The sequence below is a fragment of the Pongo pygmaeus genome, chromosome 10 (assembly GCF_028885625.2).
Source record: "Pongo pygmaeus isolate AG05252 chromosome 10, NHGRI_mPonPyg2-v2.0_pri, whole genome shotgun sequence".
NCBI lineage: Eukaryota > Metazoa > Chordata > Mammalia > Primates > Hominidae > Pongo > Pongo pygmaeus.
Genome location: NC_072383.2, coordinates 109,344,804 through 109,372,655, shown reverse-complemented (window position 1 = coordinate 109,372,655; position 27,852 = coordinate 109,344,804). Strand labels below are relative to the sequence as shown.

Below are 27,852 nucleotides of genomic sequence, written 5' to 3'. Positions count from 1 at the left end.
CCGCGCGCATCCGTGCGCCGCCCGAGGCTGTCTAAGGAGTCGGCGGCCATTTTGTTCTTCTCGTGGTTCCAGTGGGGAGAGAAGGAGGAAGCAGGGAGCGGGGCGGCAGGGGGGGGGACCCGCTGCGGCTGCTGCCACCGCCGCCACCACCGCCTCTGCTCGTGGCGTGGGAAGGGAGGTGTGAGTCCCGGGCGCGAGCCGGCGGCGGCGCCGCTGCGGGAGGGTCGGCGGTGGGAAGGCGATGGCGGATTTAGATAAACTCAACATCGACAGCATTATCCAACGGCTGCTGGAAGGTAAGGGGGGCGGCGGGCGGCTGAAGGGGGAGGCGGGCCCGAGGGCGGCAGGCGGCCCCGGGGGCTCGAGGGAGGGGAGTTGGGAGGCCGGTTGGGCTTGCAGCACCGTGGGGAGTGAGCTCCTCGAGTTGGCCCACGGGCCGGGGACTGCAGCCGGAGGGAGGCCAGCCCGGGATTCCCAACTTGTCGCCAGCCGCGGACCCTCCAGGCTCCGCTCATTCATTGCACGAGGATGCAGGCTTCCTCCCGGCCGTGGAATTTGAAAACTCCGCTCCCCACCCCCACGTTTCCCGCCCCTACCCGTTTGCCCCCGCACACCGGACGGGTCTTTGGAGCGATGGTTGGGGATCCCAGTCCAGCCCCCTGGACGACGTGTGCCGTACTGTGCGAGATGGACTTTTCGGTGCTCGTCCTCTCGGAAGGCAGTTTGATGAGGGCATGAGTTCCACCGGGTTTGGGGGCTCTTTTCCTGCTTGCTTTTGTTTTTATTTTTCGTGGTTCTGGGGTCTTGGGGGGCCCATTTCTTGTTACTTGGTAACAAGCGTTCATGTCTCAAGAGGTGTGAGAACCTGTGTTCGCCTGCTCTCCAAATCCTTTTAAGTTGTTCTAATCTTGGAGAGGTCTCCGCGCTCTTTTCCTGAACGTGCATCTGAACAGGAAGCCAACAAGGCTGACGGTATCATTATCTTTCCAGTGTGCCAGGCTCTGTCTTAAGCACTTTGCGTCCATGAAATTATTACTATAATCATAACTGACGCTACTAAAGCGCTTACTGTGTGTCAGGCATTCTTTGAGCACTTAAGACAGATTTCATTTAATTCTCCCACCCATTGCAAGATATTTGCAATTTTTTTTTGTTTTTGTTATTTTACAGAAGAAACTGAGATGAAGTCACTTAACCAAGGTCACACAGTTACTGACAGTTGGATTTCAAATGCAGATAGCCGGGAGCTAGAACCCGCTACAGACAACACTGTCACCTTATGTAGGAAGGAAGGTGGCCAGTGGTTAAGTAAAGGTTAATAGAAAGCTTTAAATTTCGGCTCATCTAAGACTAGTGAGGTGCCTGGCAATTGATTCATGTTGATGTGGGAGAGGGGCGAGGTTCAGCTTTTAAAGACGGAAGCTGAAATGAGCTTCTTTCAGATTCAAGGGCATGTCAACGGATGCTAACATCTTATCCAAGACTTTGTAAGAATTCAGTCATATCCCCTAACTTGGAAACTTCATAATGGGAACTTGGCAGTTTTAACTGCTTTTTGCCTTTATACAGTCCTAAAATATTGTTGGACTATAAATGCTGTGAGTGGTGGAGTCGAGGGCATGAACAGTTGGACAGCTCTGGTGTTAGAATTTGCAGATCTTTTAAAGTAAGTTATTAAAATGAAGCTCCTGAAAATATCTCGTCCTTTTCTTAATCTGTGCATTCTTTCCTTTTATGCTGTCTTAAAAAAAAAACCACTAAATGTCATTAAGAACCCCTGAAATGTTCTTGAAATGTTATTGCAGGTGAAAACCTTGTATTGTAGGTGAAAACCTTGTCATTCCTTTAATGCCAGGTATTTATGTAAGAACCATACTTTTTCATACTAGTTAATAAGTTCTTTAATTTATTCGAGGCAGCAGTTGGTCAGAAACTGATTAAAATAGGTTGCTGTAAGAAAGGAACTTTTTGTTAAATATTTTCTTTCTAAATTTTAAAATTCTGCTTATCTCTACAGGGATATGTGTGGCTTTATTTCTCTGAGGAAACAGGAAAAGTTGGAATTTGCATGGATTAGAAACATTAGAATTTTAAGATCATCTAAGGCTTGCTAATTTAAGTTCTGGTTTGCCCATAACTGCCTCTATTCATAAACAGCTTTTGTTAATTTTGATCTCTAAAATCCTAATAAGTAGTTTGCCTGGTAAGTAATGATACATCTAAAATGAGATCATTGTTTAATAGTTCCTCTTGTTATGTGGCACTTGAAAACCAGGTTTTCTTATATTTCATTTTTTGCTGAAATTAATAAAGCAGTGCATTTTAATGTCTTGGGAATAGGCTAACTGCAAAGTATACTTAAATTTCTTTTTTTCTCGTGGGTGTTAAATTGGCAGAGAAACAGTTGAAGATGATCCATTGAGGATATGTAGATATCTAAGTTAAATGATGTTGGTAATAAATTCTGTGTTTTACAATTTTTTATTTAAGAAAATTAAATTTAATCATTTAAAATAGAAGTGAGAGTCTCACTGTGTTACCCAGGCTGTTCTCAAACTCCTGATTTCAAGCAATCCTCCCACCTCGGCCTCCCCAGGTGCTGGGGTTATAGTCTTGAGCCACCATGCCCAGCCTAAATTTTGTTCTTTTCGTAATGTCCCCAAAACCTTTTTTTCCTCTAAATACTTTAAGATGTAAGTATATCTGAAAGTGGAGGGAATATGACTTTTGTGACTTTGGTGGATTTTTTTACGTGTTCAGAATTGATCTTTTAAGCTTGAGAGCAGTATAAGCTAGTTGAGAAGTAGCTCAGTAATAGTACTAAAAGCTAACTGAAAAGTGAAGTCTTAAGAAAAACAGCATGTTGGTTTAGAGCTTAGTCACTAACCTTTGCAGTTCTTTTCTTCTCTGAACTCTGAGTATTCCTGTAAGCGAGGCATCACCTCTGCAACCCACCATGGATGCTTTTATCCAAGCTCTGCCTTGCTGATGATAAAACCTTAAGGTTTTAACTCCTTAGTATAACTGATGTTAGTTATTTAAATAACTACACAGTAAAACGGCATTTTAAGAGAAAATAAGCCAGCTGTTGATTTGGTCTGATGTATTGAAGAAAAGTGAGATTTGGGGCAGTTTTACTTTGTAAATGACCTCCTTCAAGGAGCCGTGGTGGCTAGCGTTTTTCTTGCATAGCAGGTGGTTGTAACTTACTTCACATCTTGGTTTGCAAGAAGCATCTTTGCTTTGAAGAAGGCCATTGTCAAAGTGCAAGACCATGTCAGGCTCTGCAGAATTGCCTGACTTGTTTTAGTGATTTAAGTATGATCTCTGCCCTGGCTCACAGAAAGTGCTTACAGATTTAATCCTCTGATACATAAGGGTTGTTCTGAAGGTAGGGAGCGTTCAGGTATTCTGAAACTCTAAGATTGTTTAAATAGCGCATGTGTTCAACTTTTTGATGCAGTATAAAATGTTCATATTCTGGTGTTTAGCCATCCTTGGTCCTAAAGATAATAAAGGACAAACATAATGGTTTAAAAAGGGGAAGGTTTCTTAATATGCTAACCAAAAAAACACAAAAGTAATCTTTCCTAATGAACACCTGTAATTATTTAATTTTTTATTTTATTTTGGAGACAGAGTCTCACTCTGTCACCCAGGCTGGAGTGCAGTGGTGGAATCCCGGCTCACTGCAACCTCTGCCTCCCGGGTTCAAGCGATTCTCGTGCCTCAGCCCCCTGAGTAGCTGGGATTAACAGGCATGCACCACCACGCTCGGCCAAGTTTTTGTATTTTTAGTAGAGATGAGGCCAGGCTGGTTTCGAACTCGTGACCTCAAGTGATCTGCCCGCCTCAGACTCCCAAAGTGCTGGGATTACAGGCATGAGCCACCGTGCCCAGCCTGTAATTATTTGTTTACAGAGCAGGTAATTTTTATACTCACATCCAAGTTGTCAGTTTCTAATTCCCTCATCGATAAGAACTCTGATGTGAGCCCTTGCCCTTCCTTTCCCATCAGTATGTTGGTCATATGCCCACTTCCTCTCCTCCTAGGCAAGGTGGGAAAGCTCTGTTGGAGACAGATGATCTGCAGCTTGCAGGAGTCCTTTTTTAAACCACAGCATTGAAAAAGGATTACTCTCCTTGTGCCCACAGTGCCCTCTTGGCCTGTCAGTAGCAGGAGGTAGCAGTGAAATCTGACAGAATTGTGTGTGACGTTGTGTTTGGGGGGATGTGACACACAGGAGCACTCTGCGTTCTGAGCCTAGGGCGTTCCTCCTCAGAACTGGGCAAATGGACATGCAGTTGTAGCCCAGCAGTGGTCAGCTGTAGAAATTAGTGAGGTGATTTGATGTCTTTGAAAGCACAGTCCTATTACAACCTGTAACCTGTTGTGCAGAATCACAGTACCAGTCAGCCCACTTGACTAGGTGAGGATTCCTGATGGTGAAGCAGGGAAGTTATTGATGTTATGTGGGCTTCACCATTTAACTTAATTTACAATTGAGGCCATTAGTTGACCTTAGAGATTGAAATATGAAGGAGATAATATTCTGGGTGTCAGTCGCTTTGTAGATAAGAACTGGAAAGTCATTCAAGACCAAGAAGGAAAGATTTCATTTCCATGGAGCTTATGGAATTCCAAGACAGAGTTTGATATTTTAAGATCATACCTCTGTATCCAAAGCATCAAGAACAGATGATGTGTTTGTGGATCTTGGTGACTTGTCTGAAATCTCCAGCTTCCCCACTTCACTGGGGTTTACTGTCATCCCTCTTCTAGAAGGTAGTGGTCATCACCGACAGTAAAGCTTACAGCAAATGAAAACTCAAAATGTAGTCTACTCAGTGGTATATTACCAAAATGTGTTCTTAGACTGGAAAATTAAAGTTTTTAATGGATTGGCTTTACTCTAGGTATAGAAAACTCAAGATGCTTTATTGAGAACAGTAAACAGTGTTTTGCAGCCACATCCTATCTGCCTTGAAAGAACTGGTGTCACTTTTATTTATTTTTTTTACTAGAGACTGGGTCTCACTCTGTCCCCAGGCTGGAGACCTGAACTCCTCGGTTCAAGTGATTCTTCCTCCTCATCTTCCTGGCTAGCCGGATCTATAGGCACACACCACCACACCTGGCTAATTTTTTTTTCTTTTTCCTTTTTTCTTAAAGACAGGGGTGTTGCCTAGGCTGTTCTTGAACTCCTGGCCACAAGCAGTCCTCCCACCTCAGCCTCCCAAAGTGCTGGGATTACAAGCGTGAACCACAGCTCCCTGCCTTGGTGTCACTTATCAATGCCTGAAGTGTAACCCCATCAGTTAGGAAAATCAGGATGGGAGAGGGCAGGGTGTGGAAAAAATTGTAATAATCAGAACATGGAAGTCTTTCTGCTGGTGACTTTGCAGAGAAACTAAAGGATTCTTTTTTCTTTTCTTTTTTTCCTTTTTTTTTTTTGAGTCTTTGTCACCCAGGCTGGAGTGCAGTGGCAGGATCTCGGCTCACTGCTACCTCCACCACCCAGGTTCAAGCGATTTCTCCTGCCTCAGCCTCAGCCTCAGCCTCAGTTGTTGAGTAGCTGGGACTACAGGCATGCACCACCATGCCCTGCTAATTTTTGTATTTTTAGTAGAGATGGGGTTTTACCATGTTGGCCAGGCTGGTCTCGAACTCCTGATCTCAGCTGATCCACCCACCTCGGCCTCCCAAAGTGCTGGGATTACGGGCGTTAGACACTGTGCCTGGCCCGAAGGATTCTTGATAACATTTTTGTGGTTTATACTTTTTGCAGAAAAGAACTCAGTTGTTTATGGGAATGCTTAATGTTGGAAGTATTTACTGTTTTTGGTTTTGGTTTGAGTCTTATTTTCCTAAATCTGTCAAATATCATGAGGCTATTGATTCACTGAAATGAATATGATGTGGCATATTGTTAAAATTATCACCTACTTTTTAACAGGATTATTTTAAAACAGCAAAATCTTCGTTGGCTTATTTTTATACCACTTGTGCCTTTCTTAGGTTCTGAAACTTCATTAGAATTCAGCTAGGGCTTTTTTAGTATATGCTATTTCTTTAATATGTTTTTCTTTAAACAATTAAGGGGCCTTTATGTGGCAAGGAAAATACTTTTTTATTCCTCATAAATAATCTCAAACTTGTCTTAAATTTCCTTCCATAGTTTCCATCTTTGCTTTGCTTGTTGCCAGCAACTAACTTTCAAAAGTTAGTATTGCTTATGAGAAAGAACTGGTGTTGTAAATAATCACCAATGCTATTTTATTTATTTATTTTTTTTGAGACAGGGTCTCACTCTGTGGCCCAGGCTGGAGTGCAGTGGCGTGATCTCGGCTCATTGCAGCATCTATCGCCCGGGCTCAAGTGATCCTCCCATCTTAGCCTCCCGAGTAGCTGGGACTACAGGCGCATGCCACCATGTCCAGCTATATTTTGTATTTTTGGTAGAGACTGAATTTCACCATGTTGCCCAGGCTAGTCTCCAACTCCTGAGCTCAAGTGATCCTCCCACCTCGGCCTCCCAAAGTGCTGGGATTATAGGCCCAAGCCACCGCATCTGGCTGCTATTCTTTTATAATTCAAATTTTTACCAGTTTGTTTTCAATAAAAATGTGTGGAAGTTTTTATGATATGCTCATGTCAGTGATTTGCCAGAAAAATAGATCAGATACATTTCTACAGAGCAACCTTCACTTTTAACAGTAATAATACATTTTCCTGAATCTCCCTTTCTAGCCAGATAAAGAAATATTAATACTTCTACTGAAAAGTCACATCCTTAGGTCTAAGTTGGTGTTGCTTTTTTTTTGTTGTTTGTTTGTTTTGAGACAGAGTTTGTTTGTTTGTTTTGAGACCAAGTCTCATTCTTGTTCCCCAGGCTGGAGTGTGATGATGCAATCTGGGCTCACCGCAACCTGCCTCATTGGTTCCAGCGATTCTCCTGCCTCAGCCTCCCGAGTAGCTGGGATTACAGGTGCCTGCCACCATGCCCAGCTAATTTTTGTATTTTTAGTAGAGATGGGGTTTCACCATGTTGGCCAGGCTAGTCTCGAACTCCTTACCTCAGGTGATCCCCCCGCTTCGGACTCCTAAAGTGCTGGGATTACTGGCATGAGCCACCGCGCCTGGCCGAGACGGAGTTTCTTTCTTGTTGCCCAGGATGGAGTGCAGTGGCACAGTCTTGGCTCACTGCAACCTCCATCTCCTGGGTTCGTGCCTCAGCCTCCTGTGTAGGTGGGATTACAGATGTGTGCCACCATGCCCAGCAAATTTTTGTATTTTTAGTAGAGATGGGGTTTCACCATGGTGGCCAGGCTGGTCTCGAACTCCTAACCTCAGGTCATCCGCCGTCTCAGCCTCCCAAAGTGTTGGGATTACAGGCATGAGCCACCATGCCCGGCCTTCTCCTTTGGTTTTGAAGTTCAGTGTAGAACAGATTCTTAATTGGGGGGGTGGTATGGTGGATGCACCACTAGATCTAGCATCGTGGCCTCATGTCCTTAAGCTCTGTGACTTTGGACTAAGTCACTGTAAAATGGAAGATGACAGTGCCTGACTTCCTAGGATTGTTGACAGGATTGAATGACAATATAAAGCCCTTAGTACAGTGCCTAGTGGATAAGTGCTCAGTAAATGTTAACTACAACGAGTAAATAATTCTGTTTGATGGACATTGAAAATAGCGAAGTGGGCCAGGCGCGGTGGCGCACACCTGTAATCCCAGCTACTTGGGAGGCTGAGGCAGGAGAATCACTTGAACCCAGGAGGTGGAGGTTGCTGTGAGCCACGATCGCATCACTGCACTCCAGCCTGGCAACAGAGCGAGACTCCATCTCAAAAAAAGAAAGAAAAAAATAGTGAGATGAATTTGTATGCTTTTGGCTGATATGGCAACTTTTTTGTTTGTTTTGTTTTGTTTTGTTTTGTTTTGAGATGGAGTCTCACTCTGTCACCCAGGCTGGAGTACGGTGGCACGATCTCAGCTCACTGCAACCTCCACCTCCCGGGTTCAAGCGATTCTTCTGCCTCAGCCTCCGCAGTAACCAGCCACCATGCCCAGCCTGATATGACAACTTTTAAGAACTCTCCAGTGTTCACTTGGACTGCCAAGCCCCATTTGAAATCTCTGTTAGACCATTCAACATGAAATTTAAGAGTAATTCTAGATTTTCATACTTTGAAAAATACTCCAGTAAAGCCTGGTAAGCAAGTGGCACTATTGTTTTATAATTTTATAGTGCAGAAACAGGCTTTTTGCTCATCAAAAGTATATAGTCTGGGCTGGGCACGGTGGCTCACACCTGTAATCCCGGCACTTTGGGCTCTGAGGCAGGCGGATCACTTGAGGTCGGGAGTTCGAGACCAGCCTGACCAGTATGGAGAAACCCCATCTCTACTAAAAATACAAAATTAGCTGGACGTGGTGGCGCATGCCTGTGATCCCAGCTACTCGGGAGGCTGAGGCAGGAGAATTGCTTGAACCCGGGAGACGGAGGTTGCAGTGAGCTGAGATCGCGTCACTGCACTCTAGCGTGGGCAACAAGAGTGAAACTCCGTCTCTAAATAAATAAATATATAGTCTGGAGTATATGTTTAATTCTAATGCCGCCAGTCAACACTACTTAAAGACTTATCCAGATTTCAGTCATGCAACAAATTTTGAGCACCTGCTGCATGCTGGCTATGGCTCGTGTACACTACAGAGCAGGACTACTGCTGTGAGTTTACTACTGTGGGTTTACATTCTACCAGTGGGTCCAGATGAGCTGGCAGAAGCAAACTGGCAAGTATAAAACAAATACAAGCATGGTTGAGGGGGTGTGGTGGGTAGTGACCTGATGTTGAGAGAGCCTTTCAAAAAGCATGCAGCAAGCTTGTGAGGGGAGAGGAGATGGATGAGAGAAGCTTTTCTCCAGGGTGAAGTGTAGTGTCTGAGCAGAGGCCTGAAGGCTGAGCAGCTGTATGATAGCTGATGGAAGATGGTTTTGGCAATTTCTATCTTTATATAACTTTTTTCCTTCTGCTAATTTTAGGGAATTTAAGAAGCTTTCAGACCATGTTTGTTGATGTTTTTCATAAGCACCATTCTTTAAATAGAAATCTTTATTTTTTCTGGAAAAGCTGCATCTAATCTTAATATTAAGAGTAATTTTTAAGGCCAGGTGCAGTGGCTTATGCATGTAATCCCGGCACTTGGGGGGCCAAAGCAAGAGGATCACTTGAGCCTGGAAAGTTGAGGCTGCAGTGAGCTATGACCATGCCACTGCACTCCAGCCTGGGCACCAGGCTTCTTCAAAAAAGAATTTTTAAATTGTTGTTAGTATTGCTTTTGCTTTTTACTGATCTCTGAATGTCCCCACCCAGAGGACAAACAGAGAAACAGAATAAAGGAGGTAAAACAAATATAAACTAGGTTCAAAGGTGACAGTGGAGAGCTTCCAAAGCCAAAAAAAAAAAATTGTTAGCAACGTTGATTTCATCTGATGGCGTTGACTAACTACAATAGCATTCATACAACAAAGCCTGCCATTATATGGTATGAGCCAATTATCGCAGAAATATTCTCCTGGAAGACTTAGAGTCAGCTATTCATTCATAAGTGTGGGACTCTGCTGAAAAAAATTCACATTGAAACCGGAAGCTTCTAGGATTTCCTTCCTAGCTAAAAATAAAGCTTCCTGCTGGGCAGTCTGCCCAAGTTTTTGGTTAACTTGTGGTGAAATCACTAATGATTGGCATTTTCTGGCCAATGACGCGGGGATCCCATCTTTCACCGGGAGTATTTCCTGAGTTCCAGCTCTGTATGTGTGTCTAGAGAGAAAAAGAAAATCACTTATGGAAAAAATATTTTTGTTGCTCAGTTGCTGTTTTATTAAATATGCATCTGTTTCATATCTTTCCTCGAAGACTATTATTACTATGCTTTTATTGCTGCTTGTTGTATAATAATTTTATCAGAATGAGACTTAGTTACATATTTTGGGGTCCAGAAGTGAACTTTGTAACTGTAAAATTAAGGTACATTTAGCAGTTCAGTGCTACTTTATCTGTATCTAATGACTATCCAGTCTGTTACAACTGGAACCAAAACAGAAAATTTCTTTCTCACAACTACCTACGTGCTGACAAGTGAGCTCTGTTGCAAAGTTTGTACTTTGATAGAAGAACCCCAAGTGCTCTCGTGGTGTGGATGCCCCATGCTGTGCAATGATTTCTTTCTCCCATTATTATCTTATCTGTTCAAATTATTAGGAAACATGCTTTCTTACAGTATAGCACATGACTGACATCCTTTGCCCTATATAGATGTGAGCATAAACACAAATGCAGGCCCAGAAAATGCATGGCAAAATAAGTACAGTGAACCAACATTTTCTTAATGAAATGAAAACAACACTAACATTTTTTCGTAGGTAAATTCAGTCAGAGATCCTCAGGAGGAGATACCCATGGTCCTCTGAAAAACACTGATGGGGGAGGGTTCTGAGTATTTTCAATCCTGTTTCTTGTCTTGTCTTTTCTTTTTTGTTTTCTTTTTTTCTTTTCTTTTTTTTTTTTTTTTTTTTTTTGAGACAGAGTCTCGCTGTGTTGCCCAGGCTGGAGTGCAGTGGCGCGATCTTGGCTCACTGCAACCTCCGCCTCCCGGGTGCAGGCGATTCTCCTGCCTCAGCCTCCCGAGTAGCTGGGATTACAGGTGCACACCATGTTGGCCAGGATGGTCTGGATCTCTTGACCTCATGATCTGCCCGCCTCAGCCTCCCAAAGTGCTGGGATTACAAGCGTGAGCCATTGCGTCCGGCCTCTAGTCCTGTTTCTAACAGCATTTGCACAGACAGGATGGCTCCTTTTTTGGAATACTATAAAAGAAGTCTTACTTGGTATCGAAGATGCAATTAAATCTTGTCTAAGATTTTAAGATTCTAATTAGACATTAAAACCATGTTTATTATAAGTGTCCTGAAAATGAAGCCACTCAGAAAGCTAGTTAAACCATGTTTTTGCCCCTTTATCTAAATCTCGTATTTTGTATTTTGGTTTCATTGGACTAATTGCGATTTTTCTCCTGCAGTGAGAGGGTCCAAGCCTGGTAAGAATGTCCAGCTTCAGGAGAATGAAATCAGAGGACTGTGCTTAAAGTCTCGTGAAATCTTTCTCAGTCAGCCTATCCTACTAGAACTTGAAGCACCACTCAAAATATGTGGTAAGTTTGGGGCACACAAGTTATCTTTGGTTACATGATTGATTAACTGAGTCAAGGATATGTTGATGACCTTGTATTAGCTAGCAGAATGATTATCCTGTTTGCGAATAGCTTGGAACTACTTAAAATTCAGTTAAATAGTAGCTTTAGAATAAATACCTCTAATGGACTTAGTTTACTTAGATGTACTTCAGATTTTTTTTTTAAATATTTTGCTGAAGGAATAAACGTTGCAGAAGAAAAAAATGAAACTTAAGAATGGAGAGCTGAGGAAAGGTCTGAACTACATGGATGTATAGGAATATGTTTAAGTTTAAAGCAACACTAGTTATAGCTAAAAATAGAACTTCCTTGATGCTGATTTTGTGGTTCTGTTTTCTGCATAATAGAAGCAAATAATCTGTTTTAACTCAATGTAAAACTAAACTTTATTCATTTGAGTAATACATTCTTATAGCATATTTGCATTGATAAAACTTTGTGTTCATGTTTTTAAAAGTAAAATGTTCTTTGGCATTATCTAGCAGGGAGAAATTGAGAGCTAAATGCATTGATGGGTGGGGGGTGGGGGTGGTGTGTATGTGTGTATGTGCTTTTGTTCAGATGGGGCCAAGGCTCACTAGAAGTGCAGCAGTTCTGCTAACACAGTACCCAGAGACTGAGCTGTCAGAGATCTGATATTGATCAGTCAGCCTGAAAGGAATACCATGTTACTTGGCAAGAATGCATGCTTGGACATAATAACCCCTTCCACAGAATAAATTCTTAATTAGTTGAATTTTATGTGAGGTTCTGGACATAACACATATACTTAAAATTTTTGTTAAGCTCAATTGAACTAAATATGATGTAAGACTGGAAATTACTTAGTGTTGGCTGCCCAATTAAACTCTCATTACTAGAGGTCAATGCCATTGTACAATGAGTATTTAAAGAATGTCTTTCCAAAGCTTTGTTAGTGGATTGAGCTTTAAGTATGGGAACACTGTGTAACAAAATTCTTGCTTCCAGGTGACATCCATGGGCAATACTATGATTTGCTGCGACTTTTTGAGTACGGTGGTTTCCCACCAGAAAGCAACTACCTGTTTCTTGGGGACTATGTGGACAGGGGAAAGCAGTCATTGGAGACTATCTGCCTCTTACTGGCCTACAAAATCAAATATCCTGAGAATTTTTTTCTTCTCAGAGGGAACCATGAATGTGCCAGCATCAACAGAATTTATGGATTTTATGATGAGTGTAAGTACTTTCCTATATCTAAGGAAGAGTTATTGAAATTAAGATATTTATCATAAACAATTATCATGTACTTCTGTTAGGAATTGTGAGAGTTTAGATGCAGTGGTATCATCTCTCATGATTTCTATTTCATCAACTTGTTTTTAGCTTAGCTTTTTTAGGGGGGTGGGGGAACGCAGTCTCACTCTGTTGCCCAGGCTGGAGTGCAGTAGCACCATCTTACCTCATTGCAACCTCTGCCTCCCAGGCTCAAGCGATCCTTCTGCCTCAGACTCCCAGGTAGCTAGGACTGCAGACATGCATCACCACGCTTGGCTAATTTGTGTATTTTTTTGAAGAGATGGGGTTTCACCTTGTTGCCCAAGCTGATCTGAAACTCCTGGCTCAAGGAATCTGCCCGCCTAGGCCACTCAAAGTACTGGGATTACTGGTGTGAGCCATGGTGCTCAGCCAGTTTTTTCTCTCTTGGGTAGAAAAATAACACTGCCACTGTAATAAAATAAGGTCTTGGATTCTTTTATGATGTGATGATCAGATTAGGAAGTAATGATCATGGTAATGGTTGCTTTAAGATTTAAATTGTTGTATTCACAGATAACTTAATTCTTAGTTGAAATCTGAGAACCATTCCAAATAGTTTTTTTAAGCAACTTTATTATGTAATTTCATTCCATAAAATTAATCTGTTAAAAGTGTACAATTCAGTGATTTGTAGTAAATTTATAGTTATGCAACCATCACCATAGTCCCCAGGCAACCACGAATCTACTTTTTGTCTTTTCTAGAGAATATTGCATGCAAATGGAATCTTGCAATATGTAAATAATTAGTTTTTGAAATTATTGTAGTTTTTCTCCTTCTGGCATATCCACACCCAGGAAGAATGGCAGTAACTTTCCTAAAACTAAAATGTGCTGAACAAAGATTATTTTTACAGTATTTTACACATTTTGTGACCCATTTTGGATTGTTTAATTAAAGGTGCACTTTGATTTGACTGTTGACAAAACACAGTTCTTAAAGCTTTGAAAATAGGCCGGGCACAGTGGCTCATGCCTGTAATCCCAGCACTTTGGGAGGCCACAGCGGGTGGATCACAAGATCAAGAGATCAAGACCTTCCTGGCCAACATGAGGAAACCCCGTCTCTACTAAAAATACAAAAATTAGCCAGGCGTGGTGGCAGATGCCTGTAGTCCCGGCTACTCAGGAGGCTCAGGCAGGAGAATTGCTTGAACCCAGGAGCCGGAGGTTGCAGTGAGCCAAAATCACACCACAGTACTCCAGCCTGGGTGGCAGAGTGAGACTCCGTCTCAAAAAAAAAAAAAAAAAAGCTTTGAAAATATCAGTTCGATAAAGGGTTTTAAGTCAGAAAAGGTTTTGAGTCTCTACCTTCACCTTCCTTTTGTGCTCATCATTGCTGCCAGGAGGGGTTTCAGGTTTGGAGTGAAGAGGTGGTTAAGGAACTTCAGGTACTTGGCATTTGCTAATATTATAGGGAGATCAGCAAAGGGTTGTCCCTGTGGCCCTCCCCTAGACCACATTGTAACCTAGAGCCTCCAGATGCGGTGTTTTTCCATCTCAATTCACATAGATGTGTTGAGCTAGCACATTTGTTAGAAGTGCATCCTAGAAAGATTATATTCACAGACTGAGCCCTTCTACTACCACCCTTTCCCACAACTGGATGTTTGCTTGGTCTGTGACCTTGAGATCCAGCTGATAAGACGCAGGGTGGCAGGAATATCAGGGACAAAAATTCTGTGGGTTCTGGACTGACTGATAGCATTGAACTTGTACATGAAAGATATTCAATATTAACAGTGATTCTGTGTCAGAGAAGTACCAGTAAGCCAGTTACTACTCCTTAGGTAGTGAAATGCAAGGCAGGTGTGATGGGTTTTTTTTGTTGTTTGTTTTTGAGACAGAGCCTTAGGCTGGAGTGCAGAGGTGGGATCATAGCTTACTACGACCTGTAATTTCTGGGCTTAAGCAATCCTTTCACCTCAGCCTCCCTGAGTGCTGGGATTACAGGCATGAGCCACCACACCAGCCAACACTGTGTTTTGGATACTTATTCCAAGTGTTACTCTTGAGTTAAGAAAGGATTCCTTTTACATAGCTGTTAGCCCAGCAAATACTTTTCATGTTTGCACTGATGAATTCAAATCCAGTTGACCTCATTGTTGTGACATGTATCCTAATGTAATGATACTGGCTGCATCAGTTTCAGTTTCTACTTAATGCAGAGGCCTTTAAAAAATGACTTAGAAGATCAGTGTTGGTTGGTATCAGTTTCGACTCCTGTTTGGTCATCAACACAATTTGTAGATCTTGTACTCAAGCTTCCTCTCTCTCATCAGGCAGATATAATTTGCCATCCAGTCTACTTGTGGGCATGAAAGTGCCCTTGACATAGGTGGCTTTTGGTTGAAGGCTTGCAGACATTTAATATATATATAAAATACTTATTAATTTTATTAAAATGAAAAGTTATATTCAAATGTTGATTTTCATGGGACAATTTAAAAACCACTGCCTGTTTTCCAGGTACGTAAGTACTTTATACTACCATTTCTTTTTTTTTTTTTTTTTTTAAACTTTGCAAATGTGATGGAAAGGCTGAGGTATATGTTGTTGGGTAAAACATGAATGTTTGTTGATCTGTTTCTGCTACTGTAGCTGTCTGATGTACAGTAATGGGAAACCACATTACAGGTTATGGCTCAGAATCTTAGGATTTGGAAGCTGGGCGATTACCCTGGCTAAACCTTTCAGGAGCCAGATGTTCCTAGTGGTCTGAGGTGGCCTTAGGGAGGAAATGAAGAGAGAATAGAAAGAGGCAGGCCCACGCTGAAAGTGCTGAGAGGCAAAAGGAGGAAACAAACTGATTTTTGATGGAGAAGCCAGCAGGAATCGGCAGGAGAAGCTGGAGTGTGTGGCATAATTAAAGAATCAAAGCCCGGCCGTGGTAGCTCATGCCTGTAATTCCAGCACTTTGGGAGGCCAAGGTGGGTGGATCACTTGAGGTCAGGAGTTTAAGACCAGTCTGGCCAACATGGCGAAAACCCATCTCTACTAAAAATACAAAAATTAGGTGTGGTGGTGCACACCTGTAGTCCCGGACACTTAGGAGATTGAGGCAGGAGAATCACTGGAACCTGGGAGACCATGGTTGCAGTGAGCCAAGATTGCGTCGCTTCACTCCACCTAGGTGATGCAGTGAGACCCCACCTCAAAAAAAAATATCCAGACGTGAAGCTGACCTTGGGGAAAGAGGAAGTCACTGTCACTGGGGAGCTAAGACAGCAGCTCTGTTTTTATAATACAGGTTAAGTATTCCTTACCTGGAATGCTTGGGACTAGAAGTGTTGCAGGTTTCAGAGGTTTTTTGTTTTTGCTTTTTTTTTTTTTTAATTTTGGAATATTTGTGTTATAATTACTGATTAAACATCCCTAATCCAAAAATCTGAAATCCAGAATGCTCCAGTGAGCATTTCCTTTGAGCATCATGTGAGTGCTCAAAAAGTTTCAAATTTTGGAGCATCTTGGATTAGGGATACTCATCCTATGGTGGTGGTAGTAGTAGTAGTAGTAGTATTGCTGTTGGAAATGGGAGGTGGTGGTTTTGCAGATTGCCCTTCAGCCTTTCGTAAGGAGGAGTTTCCTTTTTTTTTGAGACGGAGTTTCACTCTTGTTGCCCAGGCTGGAGTGCAATGGTGCGATCTCGGCTTACTGCAACCTCTGCCTCCCAGGTTCAAGCAATTTTCCTGCCTCAGCCTCCTCAGCCCGGCGGGAGGAGTTTGTTAAACTTTCTGAACCCCCCAGTGAAGGAATTAGTAGCCTCTAAAGAAATATGCAACAGGGTAAACCATAGTCAGCGTTAGACCCAGTCATTGAGAAACCAGAAATTACTAGGAGAAAAGATAACACTCTCCTCTGCAGAGAGAAGGCAAACATTTGTTGAATTTACATTACATTTCAAGCCCTGTGCTAAACTCCCTAAGCTGCTTGATTTGCATTACAGGGTGGGAGGTGTGGTTCAGGTCAGTTGCTTGGGCTGGCGCTAACTCTCAAAGGAGAGGTACAGGTTTAAACCTTTAGATGTCCCTTATAATTTCTGTTCTTTTACATTTGCTGAGGAGAGCTTTACTTCCAACTATGTGGTCAATTTTGGAACAGGTGTGGTGTGGTGCTGAAAAAAATGTATATTCTGTTGATTTGGGGTGGAGAGTTCTGTAGATGTCTATTAGGTCTGCTTGGTGCAGAACGGAGTTCAATTCCTGGGTATCTTTGTTAACTTTCCGTCTTGTTGATCTGTCCAACGTTGACAGTGGGGTGTTAAAGTCTCCCATTATTATTGTGTGGGAGTCTAAGTCTCTTTGTAGGTCACTCAGGACTTGCTTTATGAATCTGGGTGCTCCTGTATTGGGTGCATATATATTTAGGATAGTTAGCTCTTCTTGTTGAATTGATCCCTTTACCATTATGTAATGGCCTTCTTTGTCTCTTTTGATCTTTGTTGGTTTAAAGTCTGTTTTATCAGTGACTAGGATTGCAACCCCTGCCTTTTTTTGTTTTCCATTTGCTTGGTAGATCTTCCTCCATCCTTTTATTTTGAGCCTATGTGTGTCTCTGCACGTGAGATGGGTTTCCTGAATACAGCACACTGATGGGTCTTGACTCTTTATCCAATTTGCCAGTCTGTGTCTTTTAATTGGAGCATTTAGTCCATTTACATTTAAAGTTAATATTGTTATGTGTGAATTTGATCCTGTCATTATGATGTTAGCTGGTTATTTTGCTCGTTAGTTGATGCAGTTTCTTCCTAGTCTCAATGGTCTTTACATTTTGGCATGATTTTGCAGTGGCTGGTACCGGTTGTGCCTTTCCATGTTTAGTGCTTCCTTCAGGAGCTCTTTTAGGGCAGGCCTGGTGGTGACAAAATCTCTCAGCATTTGCTTGTCTGTAAAGTATTTTATTTCTCCTTCACTTATGAAGCTTAGTTTGGCTGGATATGAAATTCTGGGTTGAAAATTCTTTTCTTTAAGAATATTGAATATTGGCTCCCACTCTCTTCTGGCTTGTAGAGTTTCTGCCGAGAGATCCGCTGTTAGTCTGATGGGCTTCCCTTTGTGGGTAACCCGACCTTTCTGTCTGGCTGCCCTTAACATTTTTTCCTTCATTTCAACTTTGGTGAATCTGACAATTATGTGTCTTGGAGTTGCTCTTCTCGAGGAGTATCTTTGTGGTGTTCTCTGTATTTCCTGAATCTGAATGTTGGCCTGCCTTGCTAGATTGGGGAAGTTCTCCTGGATAATATCCTGCAGAGTGTTTTCCAACTTGGTTCCATTCTCCCCATCACTTTCAGGTACACCAGTCAGATGCAGATTTGGTCTTTTCACATAGTCCCATATTTCTTGGAGGCTTCGTTCGTTTCTTTTTATTCTTTTTTCTCTAAACTTCCCTTCTCGCTTCATTTCATTCATTTCATCTTCCATCACTGATACCCTTTCTTCCAGTTGATCGCATTGGCTCCTGAGGCTTCTGCATTCTTCACGTAGTTCCCGAGCCTTGGCTTTCAGCTCCTTTAAGCACTTCTCTGTATTGGTAATTATAACAAACTGTCTCTCAGACCACAGTGCAATCAAACTAGAATTCAGGATTAAGAAACTCACTCAAAACCGCTCAACTACATGGAAACTGAACAACCTGCTCCTGAATGACTACTGGGTACATAACAAAATGAAAGCAGAAATAAAGATGTTCTTTGAAACCAACGAGAACAAAGACACAACATACCAGAATCTCTGGGACACATTCAAAGCAGTGTGTAGAGGGAAATTTATAACACTAAATGCCCGCAAGAGAAAGCAGGAAAGATCCAAAATTGACACCCTAACATCACAATTAAAAGAACTAGAAAAGCAAGAGCAAACACATTCAAAAGCTAGCAGAAGGCAAGAAATAACTAAAATCAGAGCAGAATTGAAGGAAATAGAGACAAAAAAAACCCTTCAAAAAATTAATGAATCCAGGAGCTGGTTTTTTGAAAGGATCAACAAAATTGATAGACCGCTAGCAAGACTAATAAAGAAAAAGAGAAGAATCAAATAGATGCAATAAAAAATGATAAAGGGGATATCACCACCGATCCCACAGAAATACAAACTACCATCAGAGAATACTACAAACACCTCTACGTAGATAAACTAGAAAATCTAGAAGAAATGGATAAATTCCTCGACACATACACTCTCCCAAGACTAAACCAGGAAGAAGTTGAATCTCTGAATAGACCAATAACAGGGTCTGAAATTGTGGCAATAATCAATAGCTTACCAACCAAAAAGAGTCCAGGACCAGATGGATTCACAGCCGAATTCTACCAGAGGTACAAGGAGGAACTGGTACCATTCCTTCTGAAACTATTCCAATCAATAGAAAAAGAGGGAATCCTCCCTAACTAATTTTATGAGGCCAGCATCATCCTGATACCAAAGCCGGGCAGAGACACAACCAAAAAAGAGAATTTTAGACCAATATCCTTGACGAACATTGATGCAAAAATCCTCAATAAAATACTGGCAAACTGAATCCAGCAGCACATCAAAAAGCTTATCCACCATGATCAAGTGGGCTTCATCCCTGGGATGCAAGGCTGGTTCAATATACGCAAATCAATAAATGTAATCCAGCATATAAACAGAACCAAAGACAAAAACCACATGATTATCTCAATAGATGCAGAAAAGGCCTTTGACAAAATTCAACAACCATTCATGCTACAAACTCTCAATAAATTAGGTATTGATGGAACGTATCTCAAAATAATAAGAGCTATCTATGACAAACCCACAGCCAATATCATACTGAATGGGCAAAAACTGGAAGCATTCCCTTTGAAAACTGGCACAAGACAGGGATGCCCTCTCTCACCACTCCTATTCAACATAGTGTTGGAAGTTCTGGGCAGGGCATTTAGGCAGGAGAAGGAAATAAAGGGTATTCAATTAGGAAAAGAGGAAGCCAAATTGTCCCTGTTTGCAGACGACATGACTGTATATCTAGAAAACCCCATTGTCTCAGCCCAAAATTTCCTTAAGCTGATAAGCAACTTCAGCAAAGTCTCAGGATACAAAATCAATGTACAAAAATCACAAGCATTCTTATACACCAATAACAAACAGTGAGCCAAATCATGAGTGAACTCCCATTCACAATTGCTTCAAAGAGAATAAAATACTTAGGAATCCAACTTACAAGGGACGTGAAGGACCTCTTCAAGGAGAAGTACAAACCACTGCTCAATGAAATAAAAGAGGATACAAACAAATGGAAGAACATTCCATGCTCATGGGTAGGAAGAATCAATATCGTGAAAATGGCCATACTACCCAAGGTAATTTATAGATTCAATGCCATCCCCATCAAGCTACCAATGACTTTCTTCACAGAATTGGAAAAAACTACTTTAAAGTTCATATGGAACCAAAAAAGAGCCCACATCGCCAAATCAATCCTAAGCCAAAAGAACAAAGCTGGAGGCATCACGCTGCCTGACTTCAAACTATACTACAAGGCTACAGTAACCAAAACAGCATGGTACTGGTACCAAAACAGAGACATAGATCAATGGAACAGAACAGAGCCCTCAGAAATAACGCCGCATATCTACAACTATCTGATCTTTGACAAACCTGAGAAAAACAAGCAATGGGGAAAGGATTCCCTATTTAATAAACGGTGCTGGGAAAACTGGCTAGCCATATGTAGAAAGCTGAAACTGGATCCCTTCCTTACACCTTATACAAAAATTAATTCAAGATGGATTAAAGACTTAAACATTAGACCTAAAACCATAAAAACCCTAGAAGAAAACCTAGGCATTACCATTCAGGACATGGGCATGGACAAGGACTTCATGTCTAAAACACCAAAAGCAATGGCAACAGAAGCCAAAATTGACACATGGGATCTAATTAAACTAAAGAGCTTCTGCATAACAAAAGAAACTACCATCAGAGTGAACAGGCAACCTACAAAATGGGAGAAAATTTTCGCAACCTACTCATCTGACAAAGGGCTAATATCCAGAATCTACAATGAACTCAAACAAATTTACAAGAAAAAAACAACCCCATCAAAAAGTGGGCAAAGGATATGAACAGACACTTCTCAAAAGAAGACATTTGTGCAGCCAAAAGACACATGAAAAAATGTTCACCATCACTGGCCATCAGAGAAATGCAGATCAAAACCACAATGAGATACCATCTCACGCCAGTTAGAATGGCAATCATTAAAAAGTCAGGAAACAACAGGTGCTGGAGAGAATGTGGAGAAATAGGAACACTTTTACACTGTTGGTGGGACTGTAAACTAGTTCAACCATTGTGGAAGTCCGTGTGGCGATTCCTCAGGGATCTAGAACTAGAAATACCATTTGACCCAGCCATCCCATTACTGGGTATATACCCAAAGGACTATAAATCATTCTACTATAAAGACACATGCACATGTATGTTTATTGCAGCACTATTCACAATAGCAAAGACTTGGAACCAACCCAAATGTCCAGCAGTGATAGACTGGTTTAAGCAAATGTGGCACATATACACCATGGAATACTATGCAGCCATAAAAAATGATGAGTTCATGTCCTTTGTAGGGACATGGATGAAATTAGAAATCATTCTCAGTAAACTATCGCAAGGACAAAAAACCAAACACCACATGTTCTCACTCATAGATGGGAATTGAACAATGAGAACACATGGACACAGGAAGGGGAACATCACACTCTGGGGACAGTTGTGGGGTAGGGGGAGGGGGGAGGGATAGCATTAGGAGATATACCTAATGCTAAATGACGAGTTAATGGGTGCAGCACACCAGCATGGCACATGTATACTTATGTAACTAACCTGCACATTGTGCACGTGTACCCTAAAACTTAAAGTATAATAAAAAAAAAAAACCTTTAGATGTCCCTGTAGTCCCCAGGAAAAGAGATTAAGGACAAACTCTTGGTTTGTTTTGTTTGTTTTGTTCTTTGAGACGGAGTTTTGCTCTTGTTGCCCAAGCCGGAGTGCAATGGCACAATCAAGGCTTACCATAACCTCTGCCTCCCAGGTTCAAGCGACTCTTCTGCCTCAGCCTCCCAAGTAGCTGGGATTACAGGCATGCGCCACCACACCCAGCTAATTTTTGTATTTTTAGTAGAGATGGGATTTCTCCATGTTGGTCAGGCTGTTCTCAAACTCCCAACCTCAGATGGTCTGCCCACCTCAGCCTCCCAAAGTGCTGGGATTACAGGTGTGAGCCACCGCGCCTGGCCAAACTGGTTTTTAAAGATTGTGCTTAGTTTAGTAAGTACAGGAAACAAAGGCATCTGGACAATTGGACAGTCCTCAACCAATCCAGAGAAATTTGTTCTTGCAAGGTATGTGAGTAGGTTTTAAACTCAGAACATCAGTTTCCTGTAGAACCAGTGCATAGAGGCATATTTCTGTCAGAACTGCACTCTGACTCCAGAATGTGTGGATGCGTGTGCTGTTGAGGGAACAAGACCACCCTGTAACATCAGGCCTGTGGGAGCATGTGGAGTCTGTGCAGTGTTGGAAACAAATGCCCTGTAGTGCCTGTGAGAGGCAGCCACTGCCGTGTGATCATTGTGCCTCCTGCTAGAGTACTGAGGGCTGGAGATCCTCTGGTATCAGTAGGTTATTGAGTGGGGTACATGGGGAAGGGTGCTAACTCAGGTTTCCTCAGAAGGAAGGTCGTAACGCCACATGTGTAAGTTCTCATTGAATTCAGAAGTAGGGAACTAGCTGCGGTGAGATTGGACAGAGCAGACAATTTCAAACAGAATTGATGCTACCAGATAATTCCTGGGATTTGATGGCAGTCCTTAATCGTTATCAAATCTGGAATTCTGGTTTCATGCTTCTGTGGAATTTAAAAAGATTTCATGTGAAAATGTAAGTCATTGCTTTTAGATCAGATATGTGTCTCTCCTAAACCCCTTCCTTCCAGGAGAGTCTTTCTTTAAAGAGATGGGGTCTCACTATGTTGCCCAAGCTGGTCTTGAACTCCTGGGCTCAAGCCATCCTCCTACCTCAGCCTCCCGAAGTGCTGGGATTACAGGTCTGACCCACCACGCCCAGCTCTTATTTTAAAAGAGCCTTAAAATAAGATGGTTTTATTAAGATTCTTAATAAAAACATAGTTTCATTTGCTTAAAAGGCACCCAGAGTCTTGCTTTGGAGGAAGTTAATCCTGAGAGAATGAGCCTACAGAACAGTAATACTCTCTTTTAAATCACAGGTAAAAGAAGATACAACATTAAACTATGGAAAACTTTCACAGACTGTTTTAACTGTTTACCGATAGCAGCCATCGTGGATGAGAAGATATTCTGCTGTCATGGAGGTAGGTGGGCTGATTTTTGTTCCAAATAGGTTTTGATCCCTTCCAAAGGGTGAACACTTTAACATTTGTGAGTTATCGTTGGGATGACTTTCTCTGACAGAACACTCCTTTGTTGATGTGTTGCATTGCACTTTCACTCTGATACAGCCAGGATCATTTGGATAAAAATCTTAAGGAATTGATTTATGGGAATTCTAGACTCTGTAAGTTAGGTTTGAAAATAGAGCAGAAAATTTTTATTTTTATTTTATTTTTTGTAAGGATGAGTTCTCACCATGTTGCCCAGTCTGGTCACAAATTCCTGGGCTCAAGCAATCCTCCTGCCTCGGACTTCCAAAGTGCTGGGTTACAGGCGTGAGCCACCATGCCCGGCTCAGAAAAGTTTTTTGTTTTTTGTTTTTTTTTTGAGACAGAGTCTCGCTCTCTCGCCCAGGTTGGAGTGCAGTGGCACCATCTTGGCTCACTGCAAGCTCTGCCTCCCAGGTTCACGCCATTCTCCTGCCTCAGCCTCCCAAGTAACTGGGACTACAGGCACCCGCCACCATGCTTGGCTAATGTTTTGTATTTTTAGTAGAGACAGGGTTTCACCCTGTTAGCCAGGATGGTCTCGATCTCCTGACCTCGTGATCCACCCGCCTCGGCCTCCAAAAGTGCTGGGATTACAGGCGTGAGCCACCGCGCCCGGCAGAAAAGTATTTTTAACTATAAAATGAACAATGTGTAATTTGCTGTGCCAGAGATCCTCTAGAACACTCAAGATGTGAATAGATTTTCCCTTGATTGTTTTTTATCCTCTCAGAACTTTCTCTGACTTGGATTTTGAAAGTTATTTTGGCCAGGCATAGTGGCTCGCATCTGTAATTTCAGCACTTTTGAGAGGCCAAGCCAGGAGGATTGCTTGATGCCATGAATATGAGAACAACCTGTAACATATCGAGACGCCTGTCATTAGAAAAAGTTTTAAAAGTTAGCCAGGTGTAATGGTGCACACCTGTAGCCGTAGCTATTTGGGAGGCTGAGGCGGGAGGATTGCTTGAACCCAGAGGTTTAAGGCTGCAGTGAGCTATGATCGCACCACTGCACTCCAGCCTAGGCAACAGAGCAAGACCGTATCTCTAAAAATATATACATATACATATATATGTTATAAGCTGTTTTGCTTTGCTCAGTGGTTGTGCTTTCTATAATGTAATTAAAATAGTAATTGCAAAGAGAATTTCTTTTCACGTATGGTCTGAAATTAATCAGCCATCAAAAAGCCTGCATAATGTCTTTTATCTCTGTGCTTCTGTACTTAGACAGGTTTTGGTAGAGTTGGATACATGGTTTTTAACTCTTACAATATGCATCCCATATTGTAACTCGATATAATAAGCTCTTATAGATTTTAATGGTCTGTGAACAGTGCAGGTTTCCTAGAGAACTACCTCACACTGAGCATCCTTATCTTCTCAGCTCAGTCATTGTAAGCCATCAATCATAACATCGCTCATTATTGTCATCAACTGGGGGAAGCCCATAGAAGAGTTTTTTAAATCACTGGATTTTATTTTACAGTGTTCTGTATAATATAACTGTTTCCATGTATTGTTTAAACCTGCTGCACCCCATGCCTTACTGCATATAATTCTAGTGTGTATCCAATGTTGTCCTTTTTCTGTGTTTTTTTTTCTTTTAACTAAAAGTAAATAAAATATAATCATAGGTTTCAGTTTTTATGTCAGGATTATTGAATTTCTGTGTAGACAAATGGAACTTATGAAGGGGTAGTATCCTTTTAAAAGTTCTGCTTTCTTCATTTTTTTTTTCCTCATTGAATAGGTTTATCACCAGATCTTCAATCTATGGAGCAGATTCGGCGAATTATGCGACCAACTGATGTACCAGATCAAGGTCTTCTTTGTGATCTTTTGTGGTCTGACCCCGATAAAGATGTCTTAGGCTGGGGTGAAAATGACAGAGGAGTGTCCTTCACATTTGGTGCAGAAGTGGTTGCAAAATTTCTCCATAAGCATGATTTGGATCTTATATGTAGAGCCCATCAGGTATTGATTTTGAATTTTACATGTACACTTAAGAGCATGTGTGTGAGCACAGATTCTCCTTGTTGATTTTGGTGGGTAGGTATTGCTTATTTATACAAAGTGTTTCTGGAACACAAGATATCAGGCTCAATGGGAAACTGAAACATGGTTTTACTCACCTAGTATTTGCACCTATTTATACTGAAAAAATTTTCTCTTTAAGGTGGTTGAAGATGGATATGAATTTTTTGCAAAGAGGCAGTTGGTCACTCTGTTTTCTGCGCCCAATTATTGTGGAGAGTTTGACAATGCAGGTGCCATGATGAGTGTGGATGAAACACTAATGTGTTCTTTTCAGGTAGAGTGTGCTTTCAACATTATTTCCTTTTAATATGTTTACACTTTGCTGATTGAAAAATATAATCGCTACTTTTTGCCTAGTGTTCATTTATGCTGAGTAGGCTAAGTTTTTATTTTCCCTTAACTAGTGTGTATCATAGTTGAATAATGTGTGGATCCCTTGTAAAAGAAAAAATTAATTATGGCACCTTTCCCCAGTGTTGAATTACAATTTTTTGCATTGCATATTGGCTCCTTATGCTTATGGCTCTTTTACTGTAAATCTAAAACCATAATGACAATGTAATATTCAGCTAAAATTAAATCACCACTTGCATGTGAAAAGTACTGAGTGCCTTGTGCTGTGTGTTTACTTAGTTCTGCCCTCTAGTCTAACTTCCACAAAACTTCTGTTAATGTACCATGACATCATTTGGCCTTCAGTTGGCACAAAAGCATTATTTAGAATCTGCCTTGGCCTTTTTCTCATTTGCTTATTATGATACTTGTACAACTTCAAGCCAGCCTAGTCATAAACATAAATACAGCCACAAAATCATGTGGCAGTCATCAGTTAAATGAATTAAAATAGTTTTTTACCAATTATCAGAGAGAACTTGCAGCTTTCAAAATTCCAAAGATTGTGCAAGGATCCCCTACAGGTTGGAGAAACACTTTTGTAAAGAACTTTCTCCCCTGTATCAGAAGGAGTAGCTAAAGATACTACCAGGTGTAGACTTCAGAATATTGTCATTATACTCAGAGACAAAATAATTTGTCCAGATAATAGATTTTATCTGTTCGTCATAGCATTAATTACTAAATGTTTACATTCAACGTAGCTTGTGTTAATATGCTAGGGGGGCTTTTACACTTGTTGGGGCAGTTGTAAACACCATCTGAACAGAAGATCTGAATGAAATTTAAGGACTCTTAAGATTTGGGGTTGAGTATATTTCCTAAATGAACTGTCTTTTGAATCTCCAGATTTTAAAGCCTGCAGAGAAAAAGAAGCCAAATGCCACGAGACCTGTAACGCCTCCAAGGGGTATGATCACAAAGCAAGCAAAGAAATAGATGTCATTTTGACACTGCCTAGTCGGGACTTGTAACATAGAGTATATAACCTTCATTTTTAAGACTGTAATGTGTACTGGTCAGCTTGCTCAGATAGATCTGTGTTTGTGGGGGCCTTTCCTTCCATTTTTGATTTAGTGAATGGCATTTGCTGGTTATAACAGCAAATGAAAAACTCTTCACTCCAAAAAGAAAAGTGTTTTGTTTTTTAATTCTGTTCCTTTTGCAAACAATTTTAATGATGATGTTAAAGCTGTACACCCCAGGACAGTTTATCCTGTCTAAGGAGTAAGTGTACAATTGATCTTTTTTAAGTCAGTACAACCCATAATCATGTAAATGCTCATTTTCTTTAGGACATAAAGAGAGCCCTAGGGTGCTCTGAATCTGTACATGTTCTTGTCATAAAATGCATACTGTTGATACAAACCACTGTGAACATTTTTTATTTGAGAATTTTGTTTCAAAGGGATTGCTTTTTCCTCTCATTGTCTTGTTATGTACAAACTAGTTTTTATAGCTGTCAACATTAGGAGTAACTTTCAACCTTGCCAGCATCACTGGTATGATGTATATTTAATTAAAGCACACTTTTCCCCGACCGTATACTTAAAATGACAAAGCCATTCTTTTAAATATTTGTGACTTTCCTAAAGCCAAAGTTTCTGTTGAATTATGTTTTGACACACCCCTAAGTACAAGGTGGTATGGTTGTGTACACATGCTGCCTTCTTAAGGATTCAAAAACAGGTTTTTGATTTTGAATAGCAATTAGTGATATAGTGCTGTTTAAGCTACTAATGATTAAAGGTAATAACATTTTGTACAATTTCCATATAGCCTATTCATTAAGTAATCTTTTTACAGTTGCATCAGGCCTGAACCCGTCCATTCAGAAAGCTTCAAATTATAGAAACAATACTGTTCTATACGAGTGACCGATTATGCTTTCTTTGGCCTACATTCTTTATTCTGCGGTGAAGTTGAGGCTTATAAGTTAAAACAAAGGAACTAACTTATTGTCCACCAGTTTATACAGAACTCACAGTACCTATGACTTTTTTAAACTAAGATCTGTTAAAAAAGAAATCTGTTTCAACAGATGACCGTGTACAATACCATGTGGTGAAAATGAATTCAGACTTATTAAATGATGAACTTGTTAAATCTTCTCAGTGTCTATTTATCAGCACAATACACACAGGAGAGCTGTTGATGGCATATTGAATAGATTTTCCTGAATAAATTGCTCTGGAAACCACACAGTTGCATTTTGGTTTTGCTTCTTTCAAATAATCTGTTTTCCAAAGATGGATTATAATACAGATACTAATACTCTTTGAGTTGTAACCTGGAGACATCTATTTGTGTAATAGAGTGATGAGGTGGAATGATCCTCCTCTACCATTTGGGGAGATGGGGATGAATCTGTGTCCATAGTTTTCTTACTGTGTGGGTTCACTTGAACTTAGTGGCGGATTTGAAAGCAGCTCACTTTGTTAGATTCTGAGTCAGCCACCT

At 41.1% G+C, this 27,852-nt stretch overlaps 1 protein-coding gene across 1 annotated transcript; it reads left to right on the top strand.

Annotated features, from left to right (window-relative positions):
- On the top strand, positions 1-27,592 carry PPP1CC (protein phosphatase 1 catalytic subunit gamma). The gene is made up of 8 exons (XM_054443637.2): positions 1-296; positions 11,085-11,216; positions 12,228-12,458; positions 22,787-22,891; positions 24,713-24,936; positions 25,139-25,273; positions 26,242-26,302; positions 27,199-27,592. Exons 1-8 carry the CDS (start codon positions 242-244, stop codon positions 27,267-27,269), a joined length of 1,014 nt encoding a protein of 337 aa, XP_054299612.1. The 5' UTR covers positions 1-241; the 3' UTR covers positions 27,270-27,592.
- The last annotated feature ends 260 nt before the right edge of the window (positions 27,593-27,852 follow it).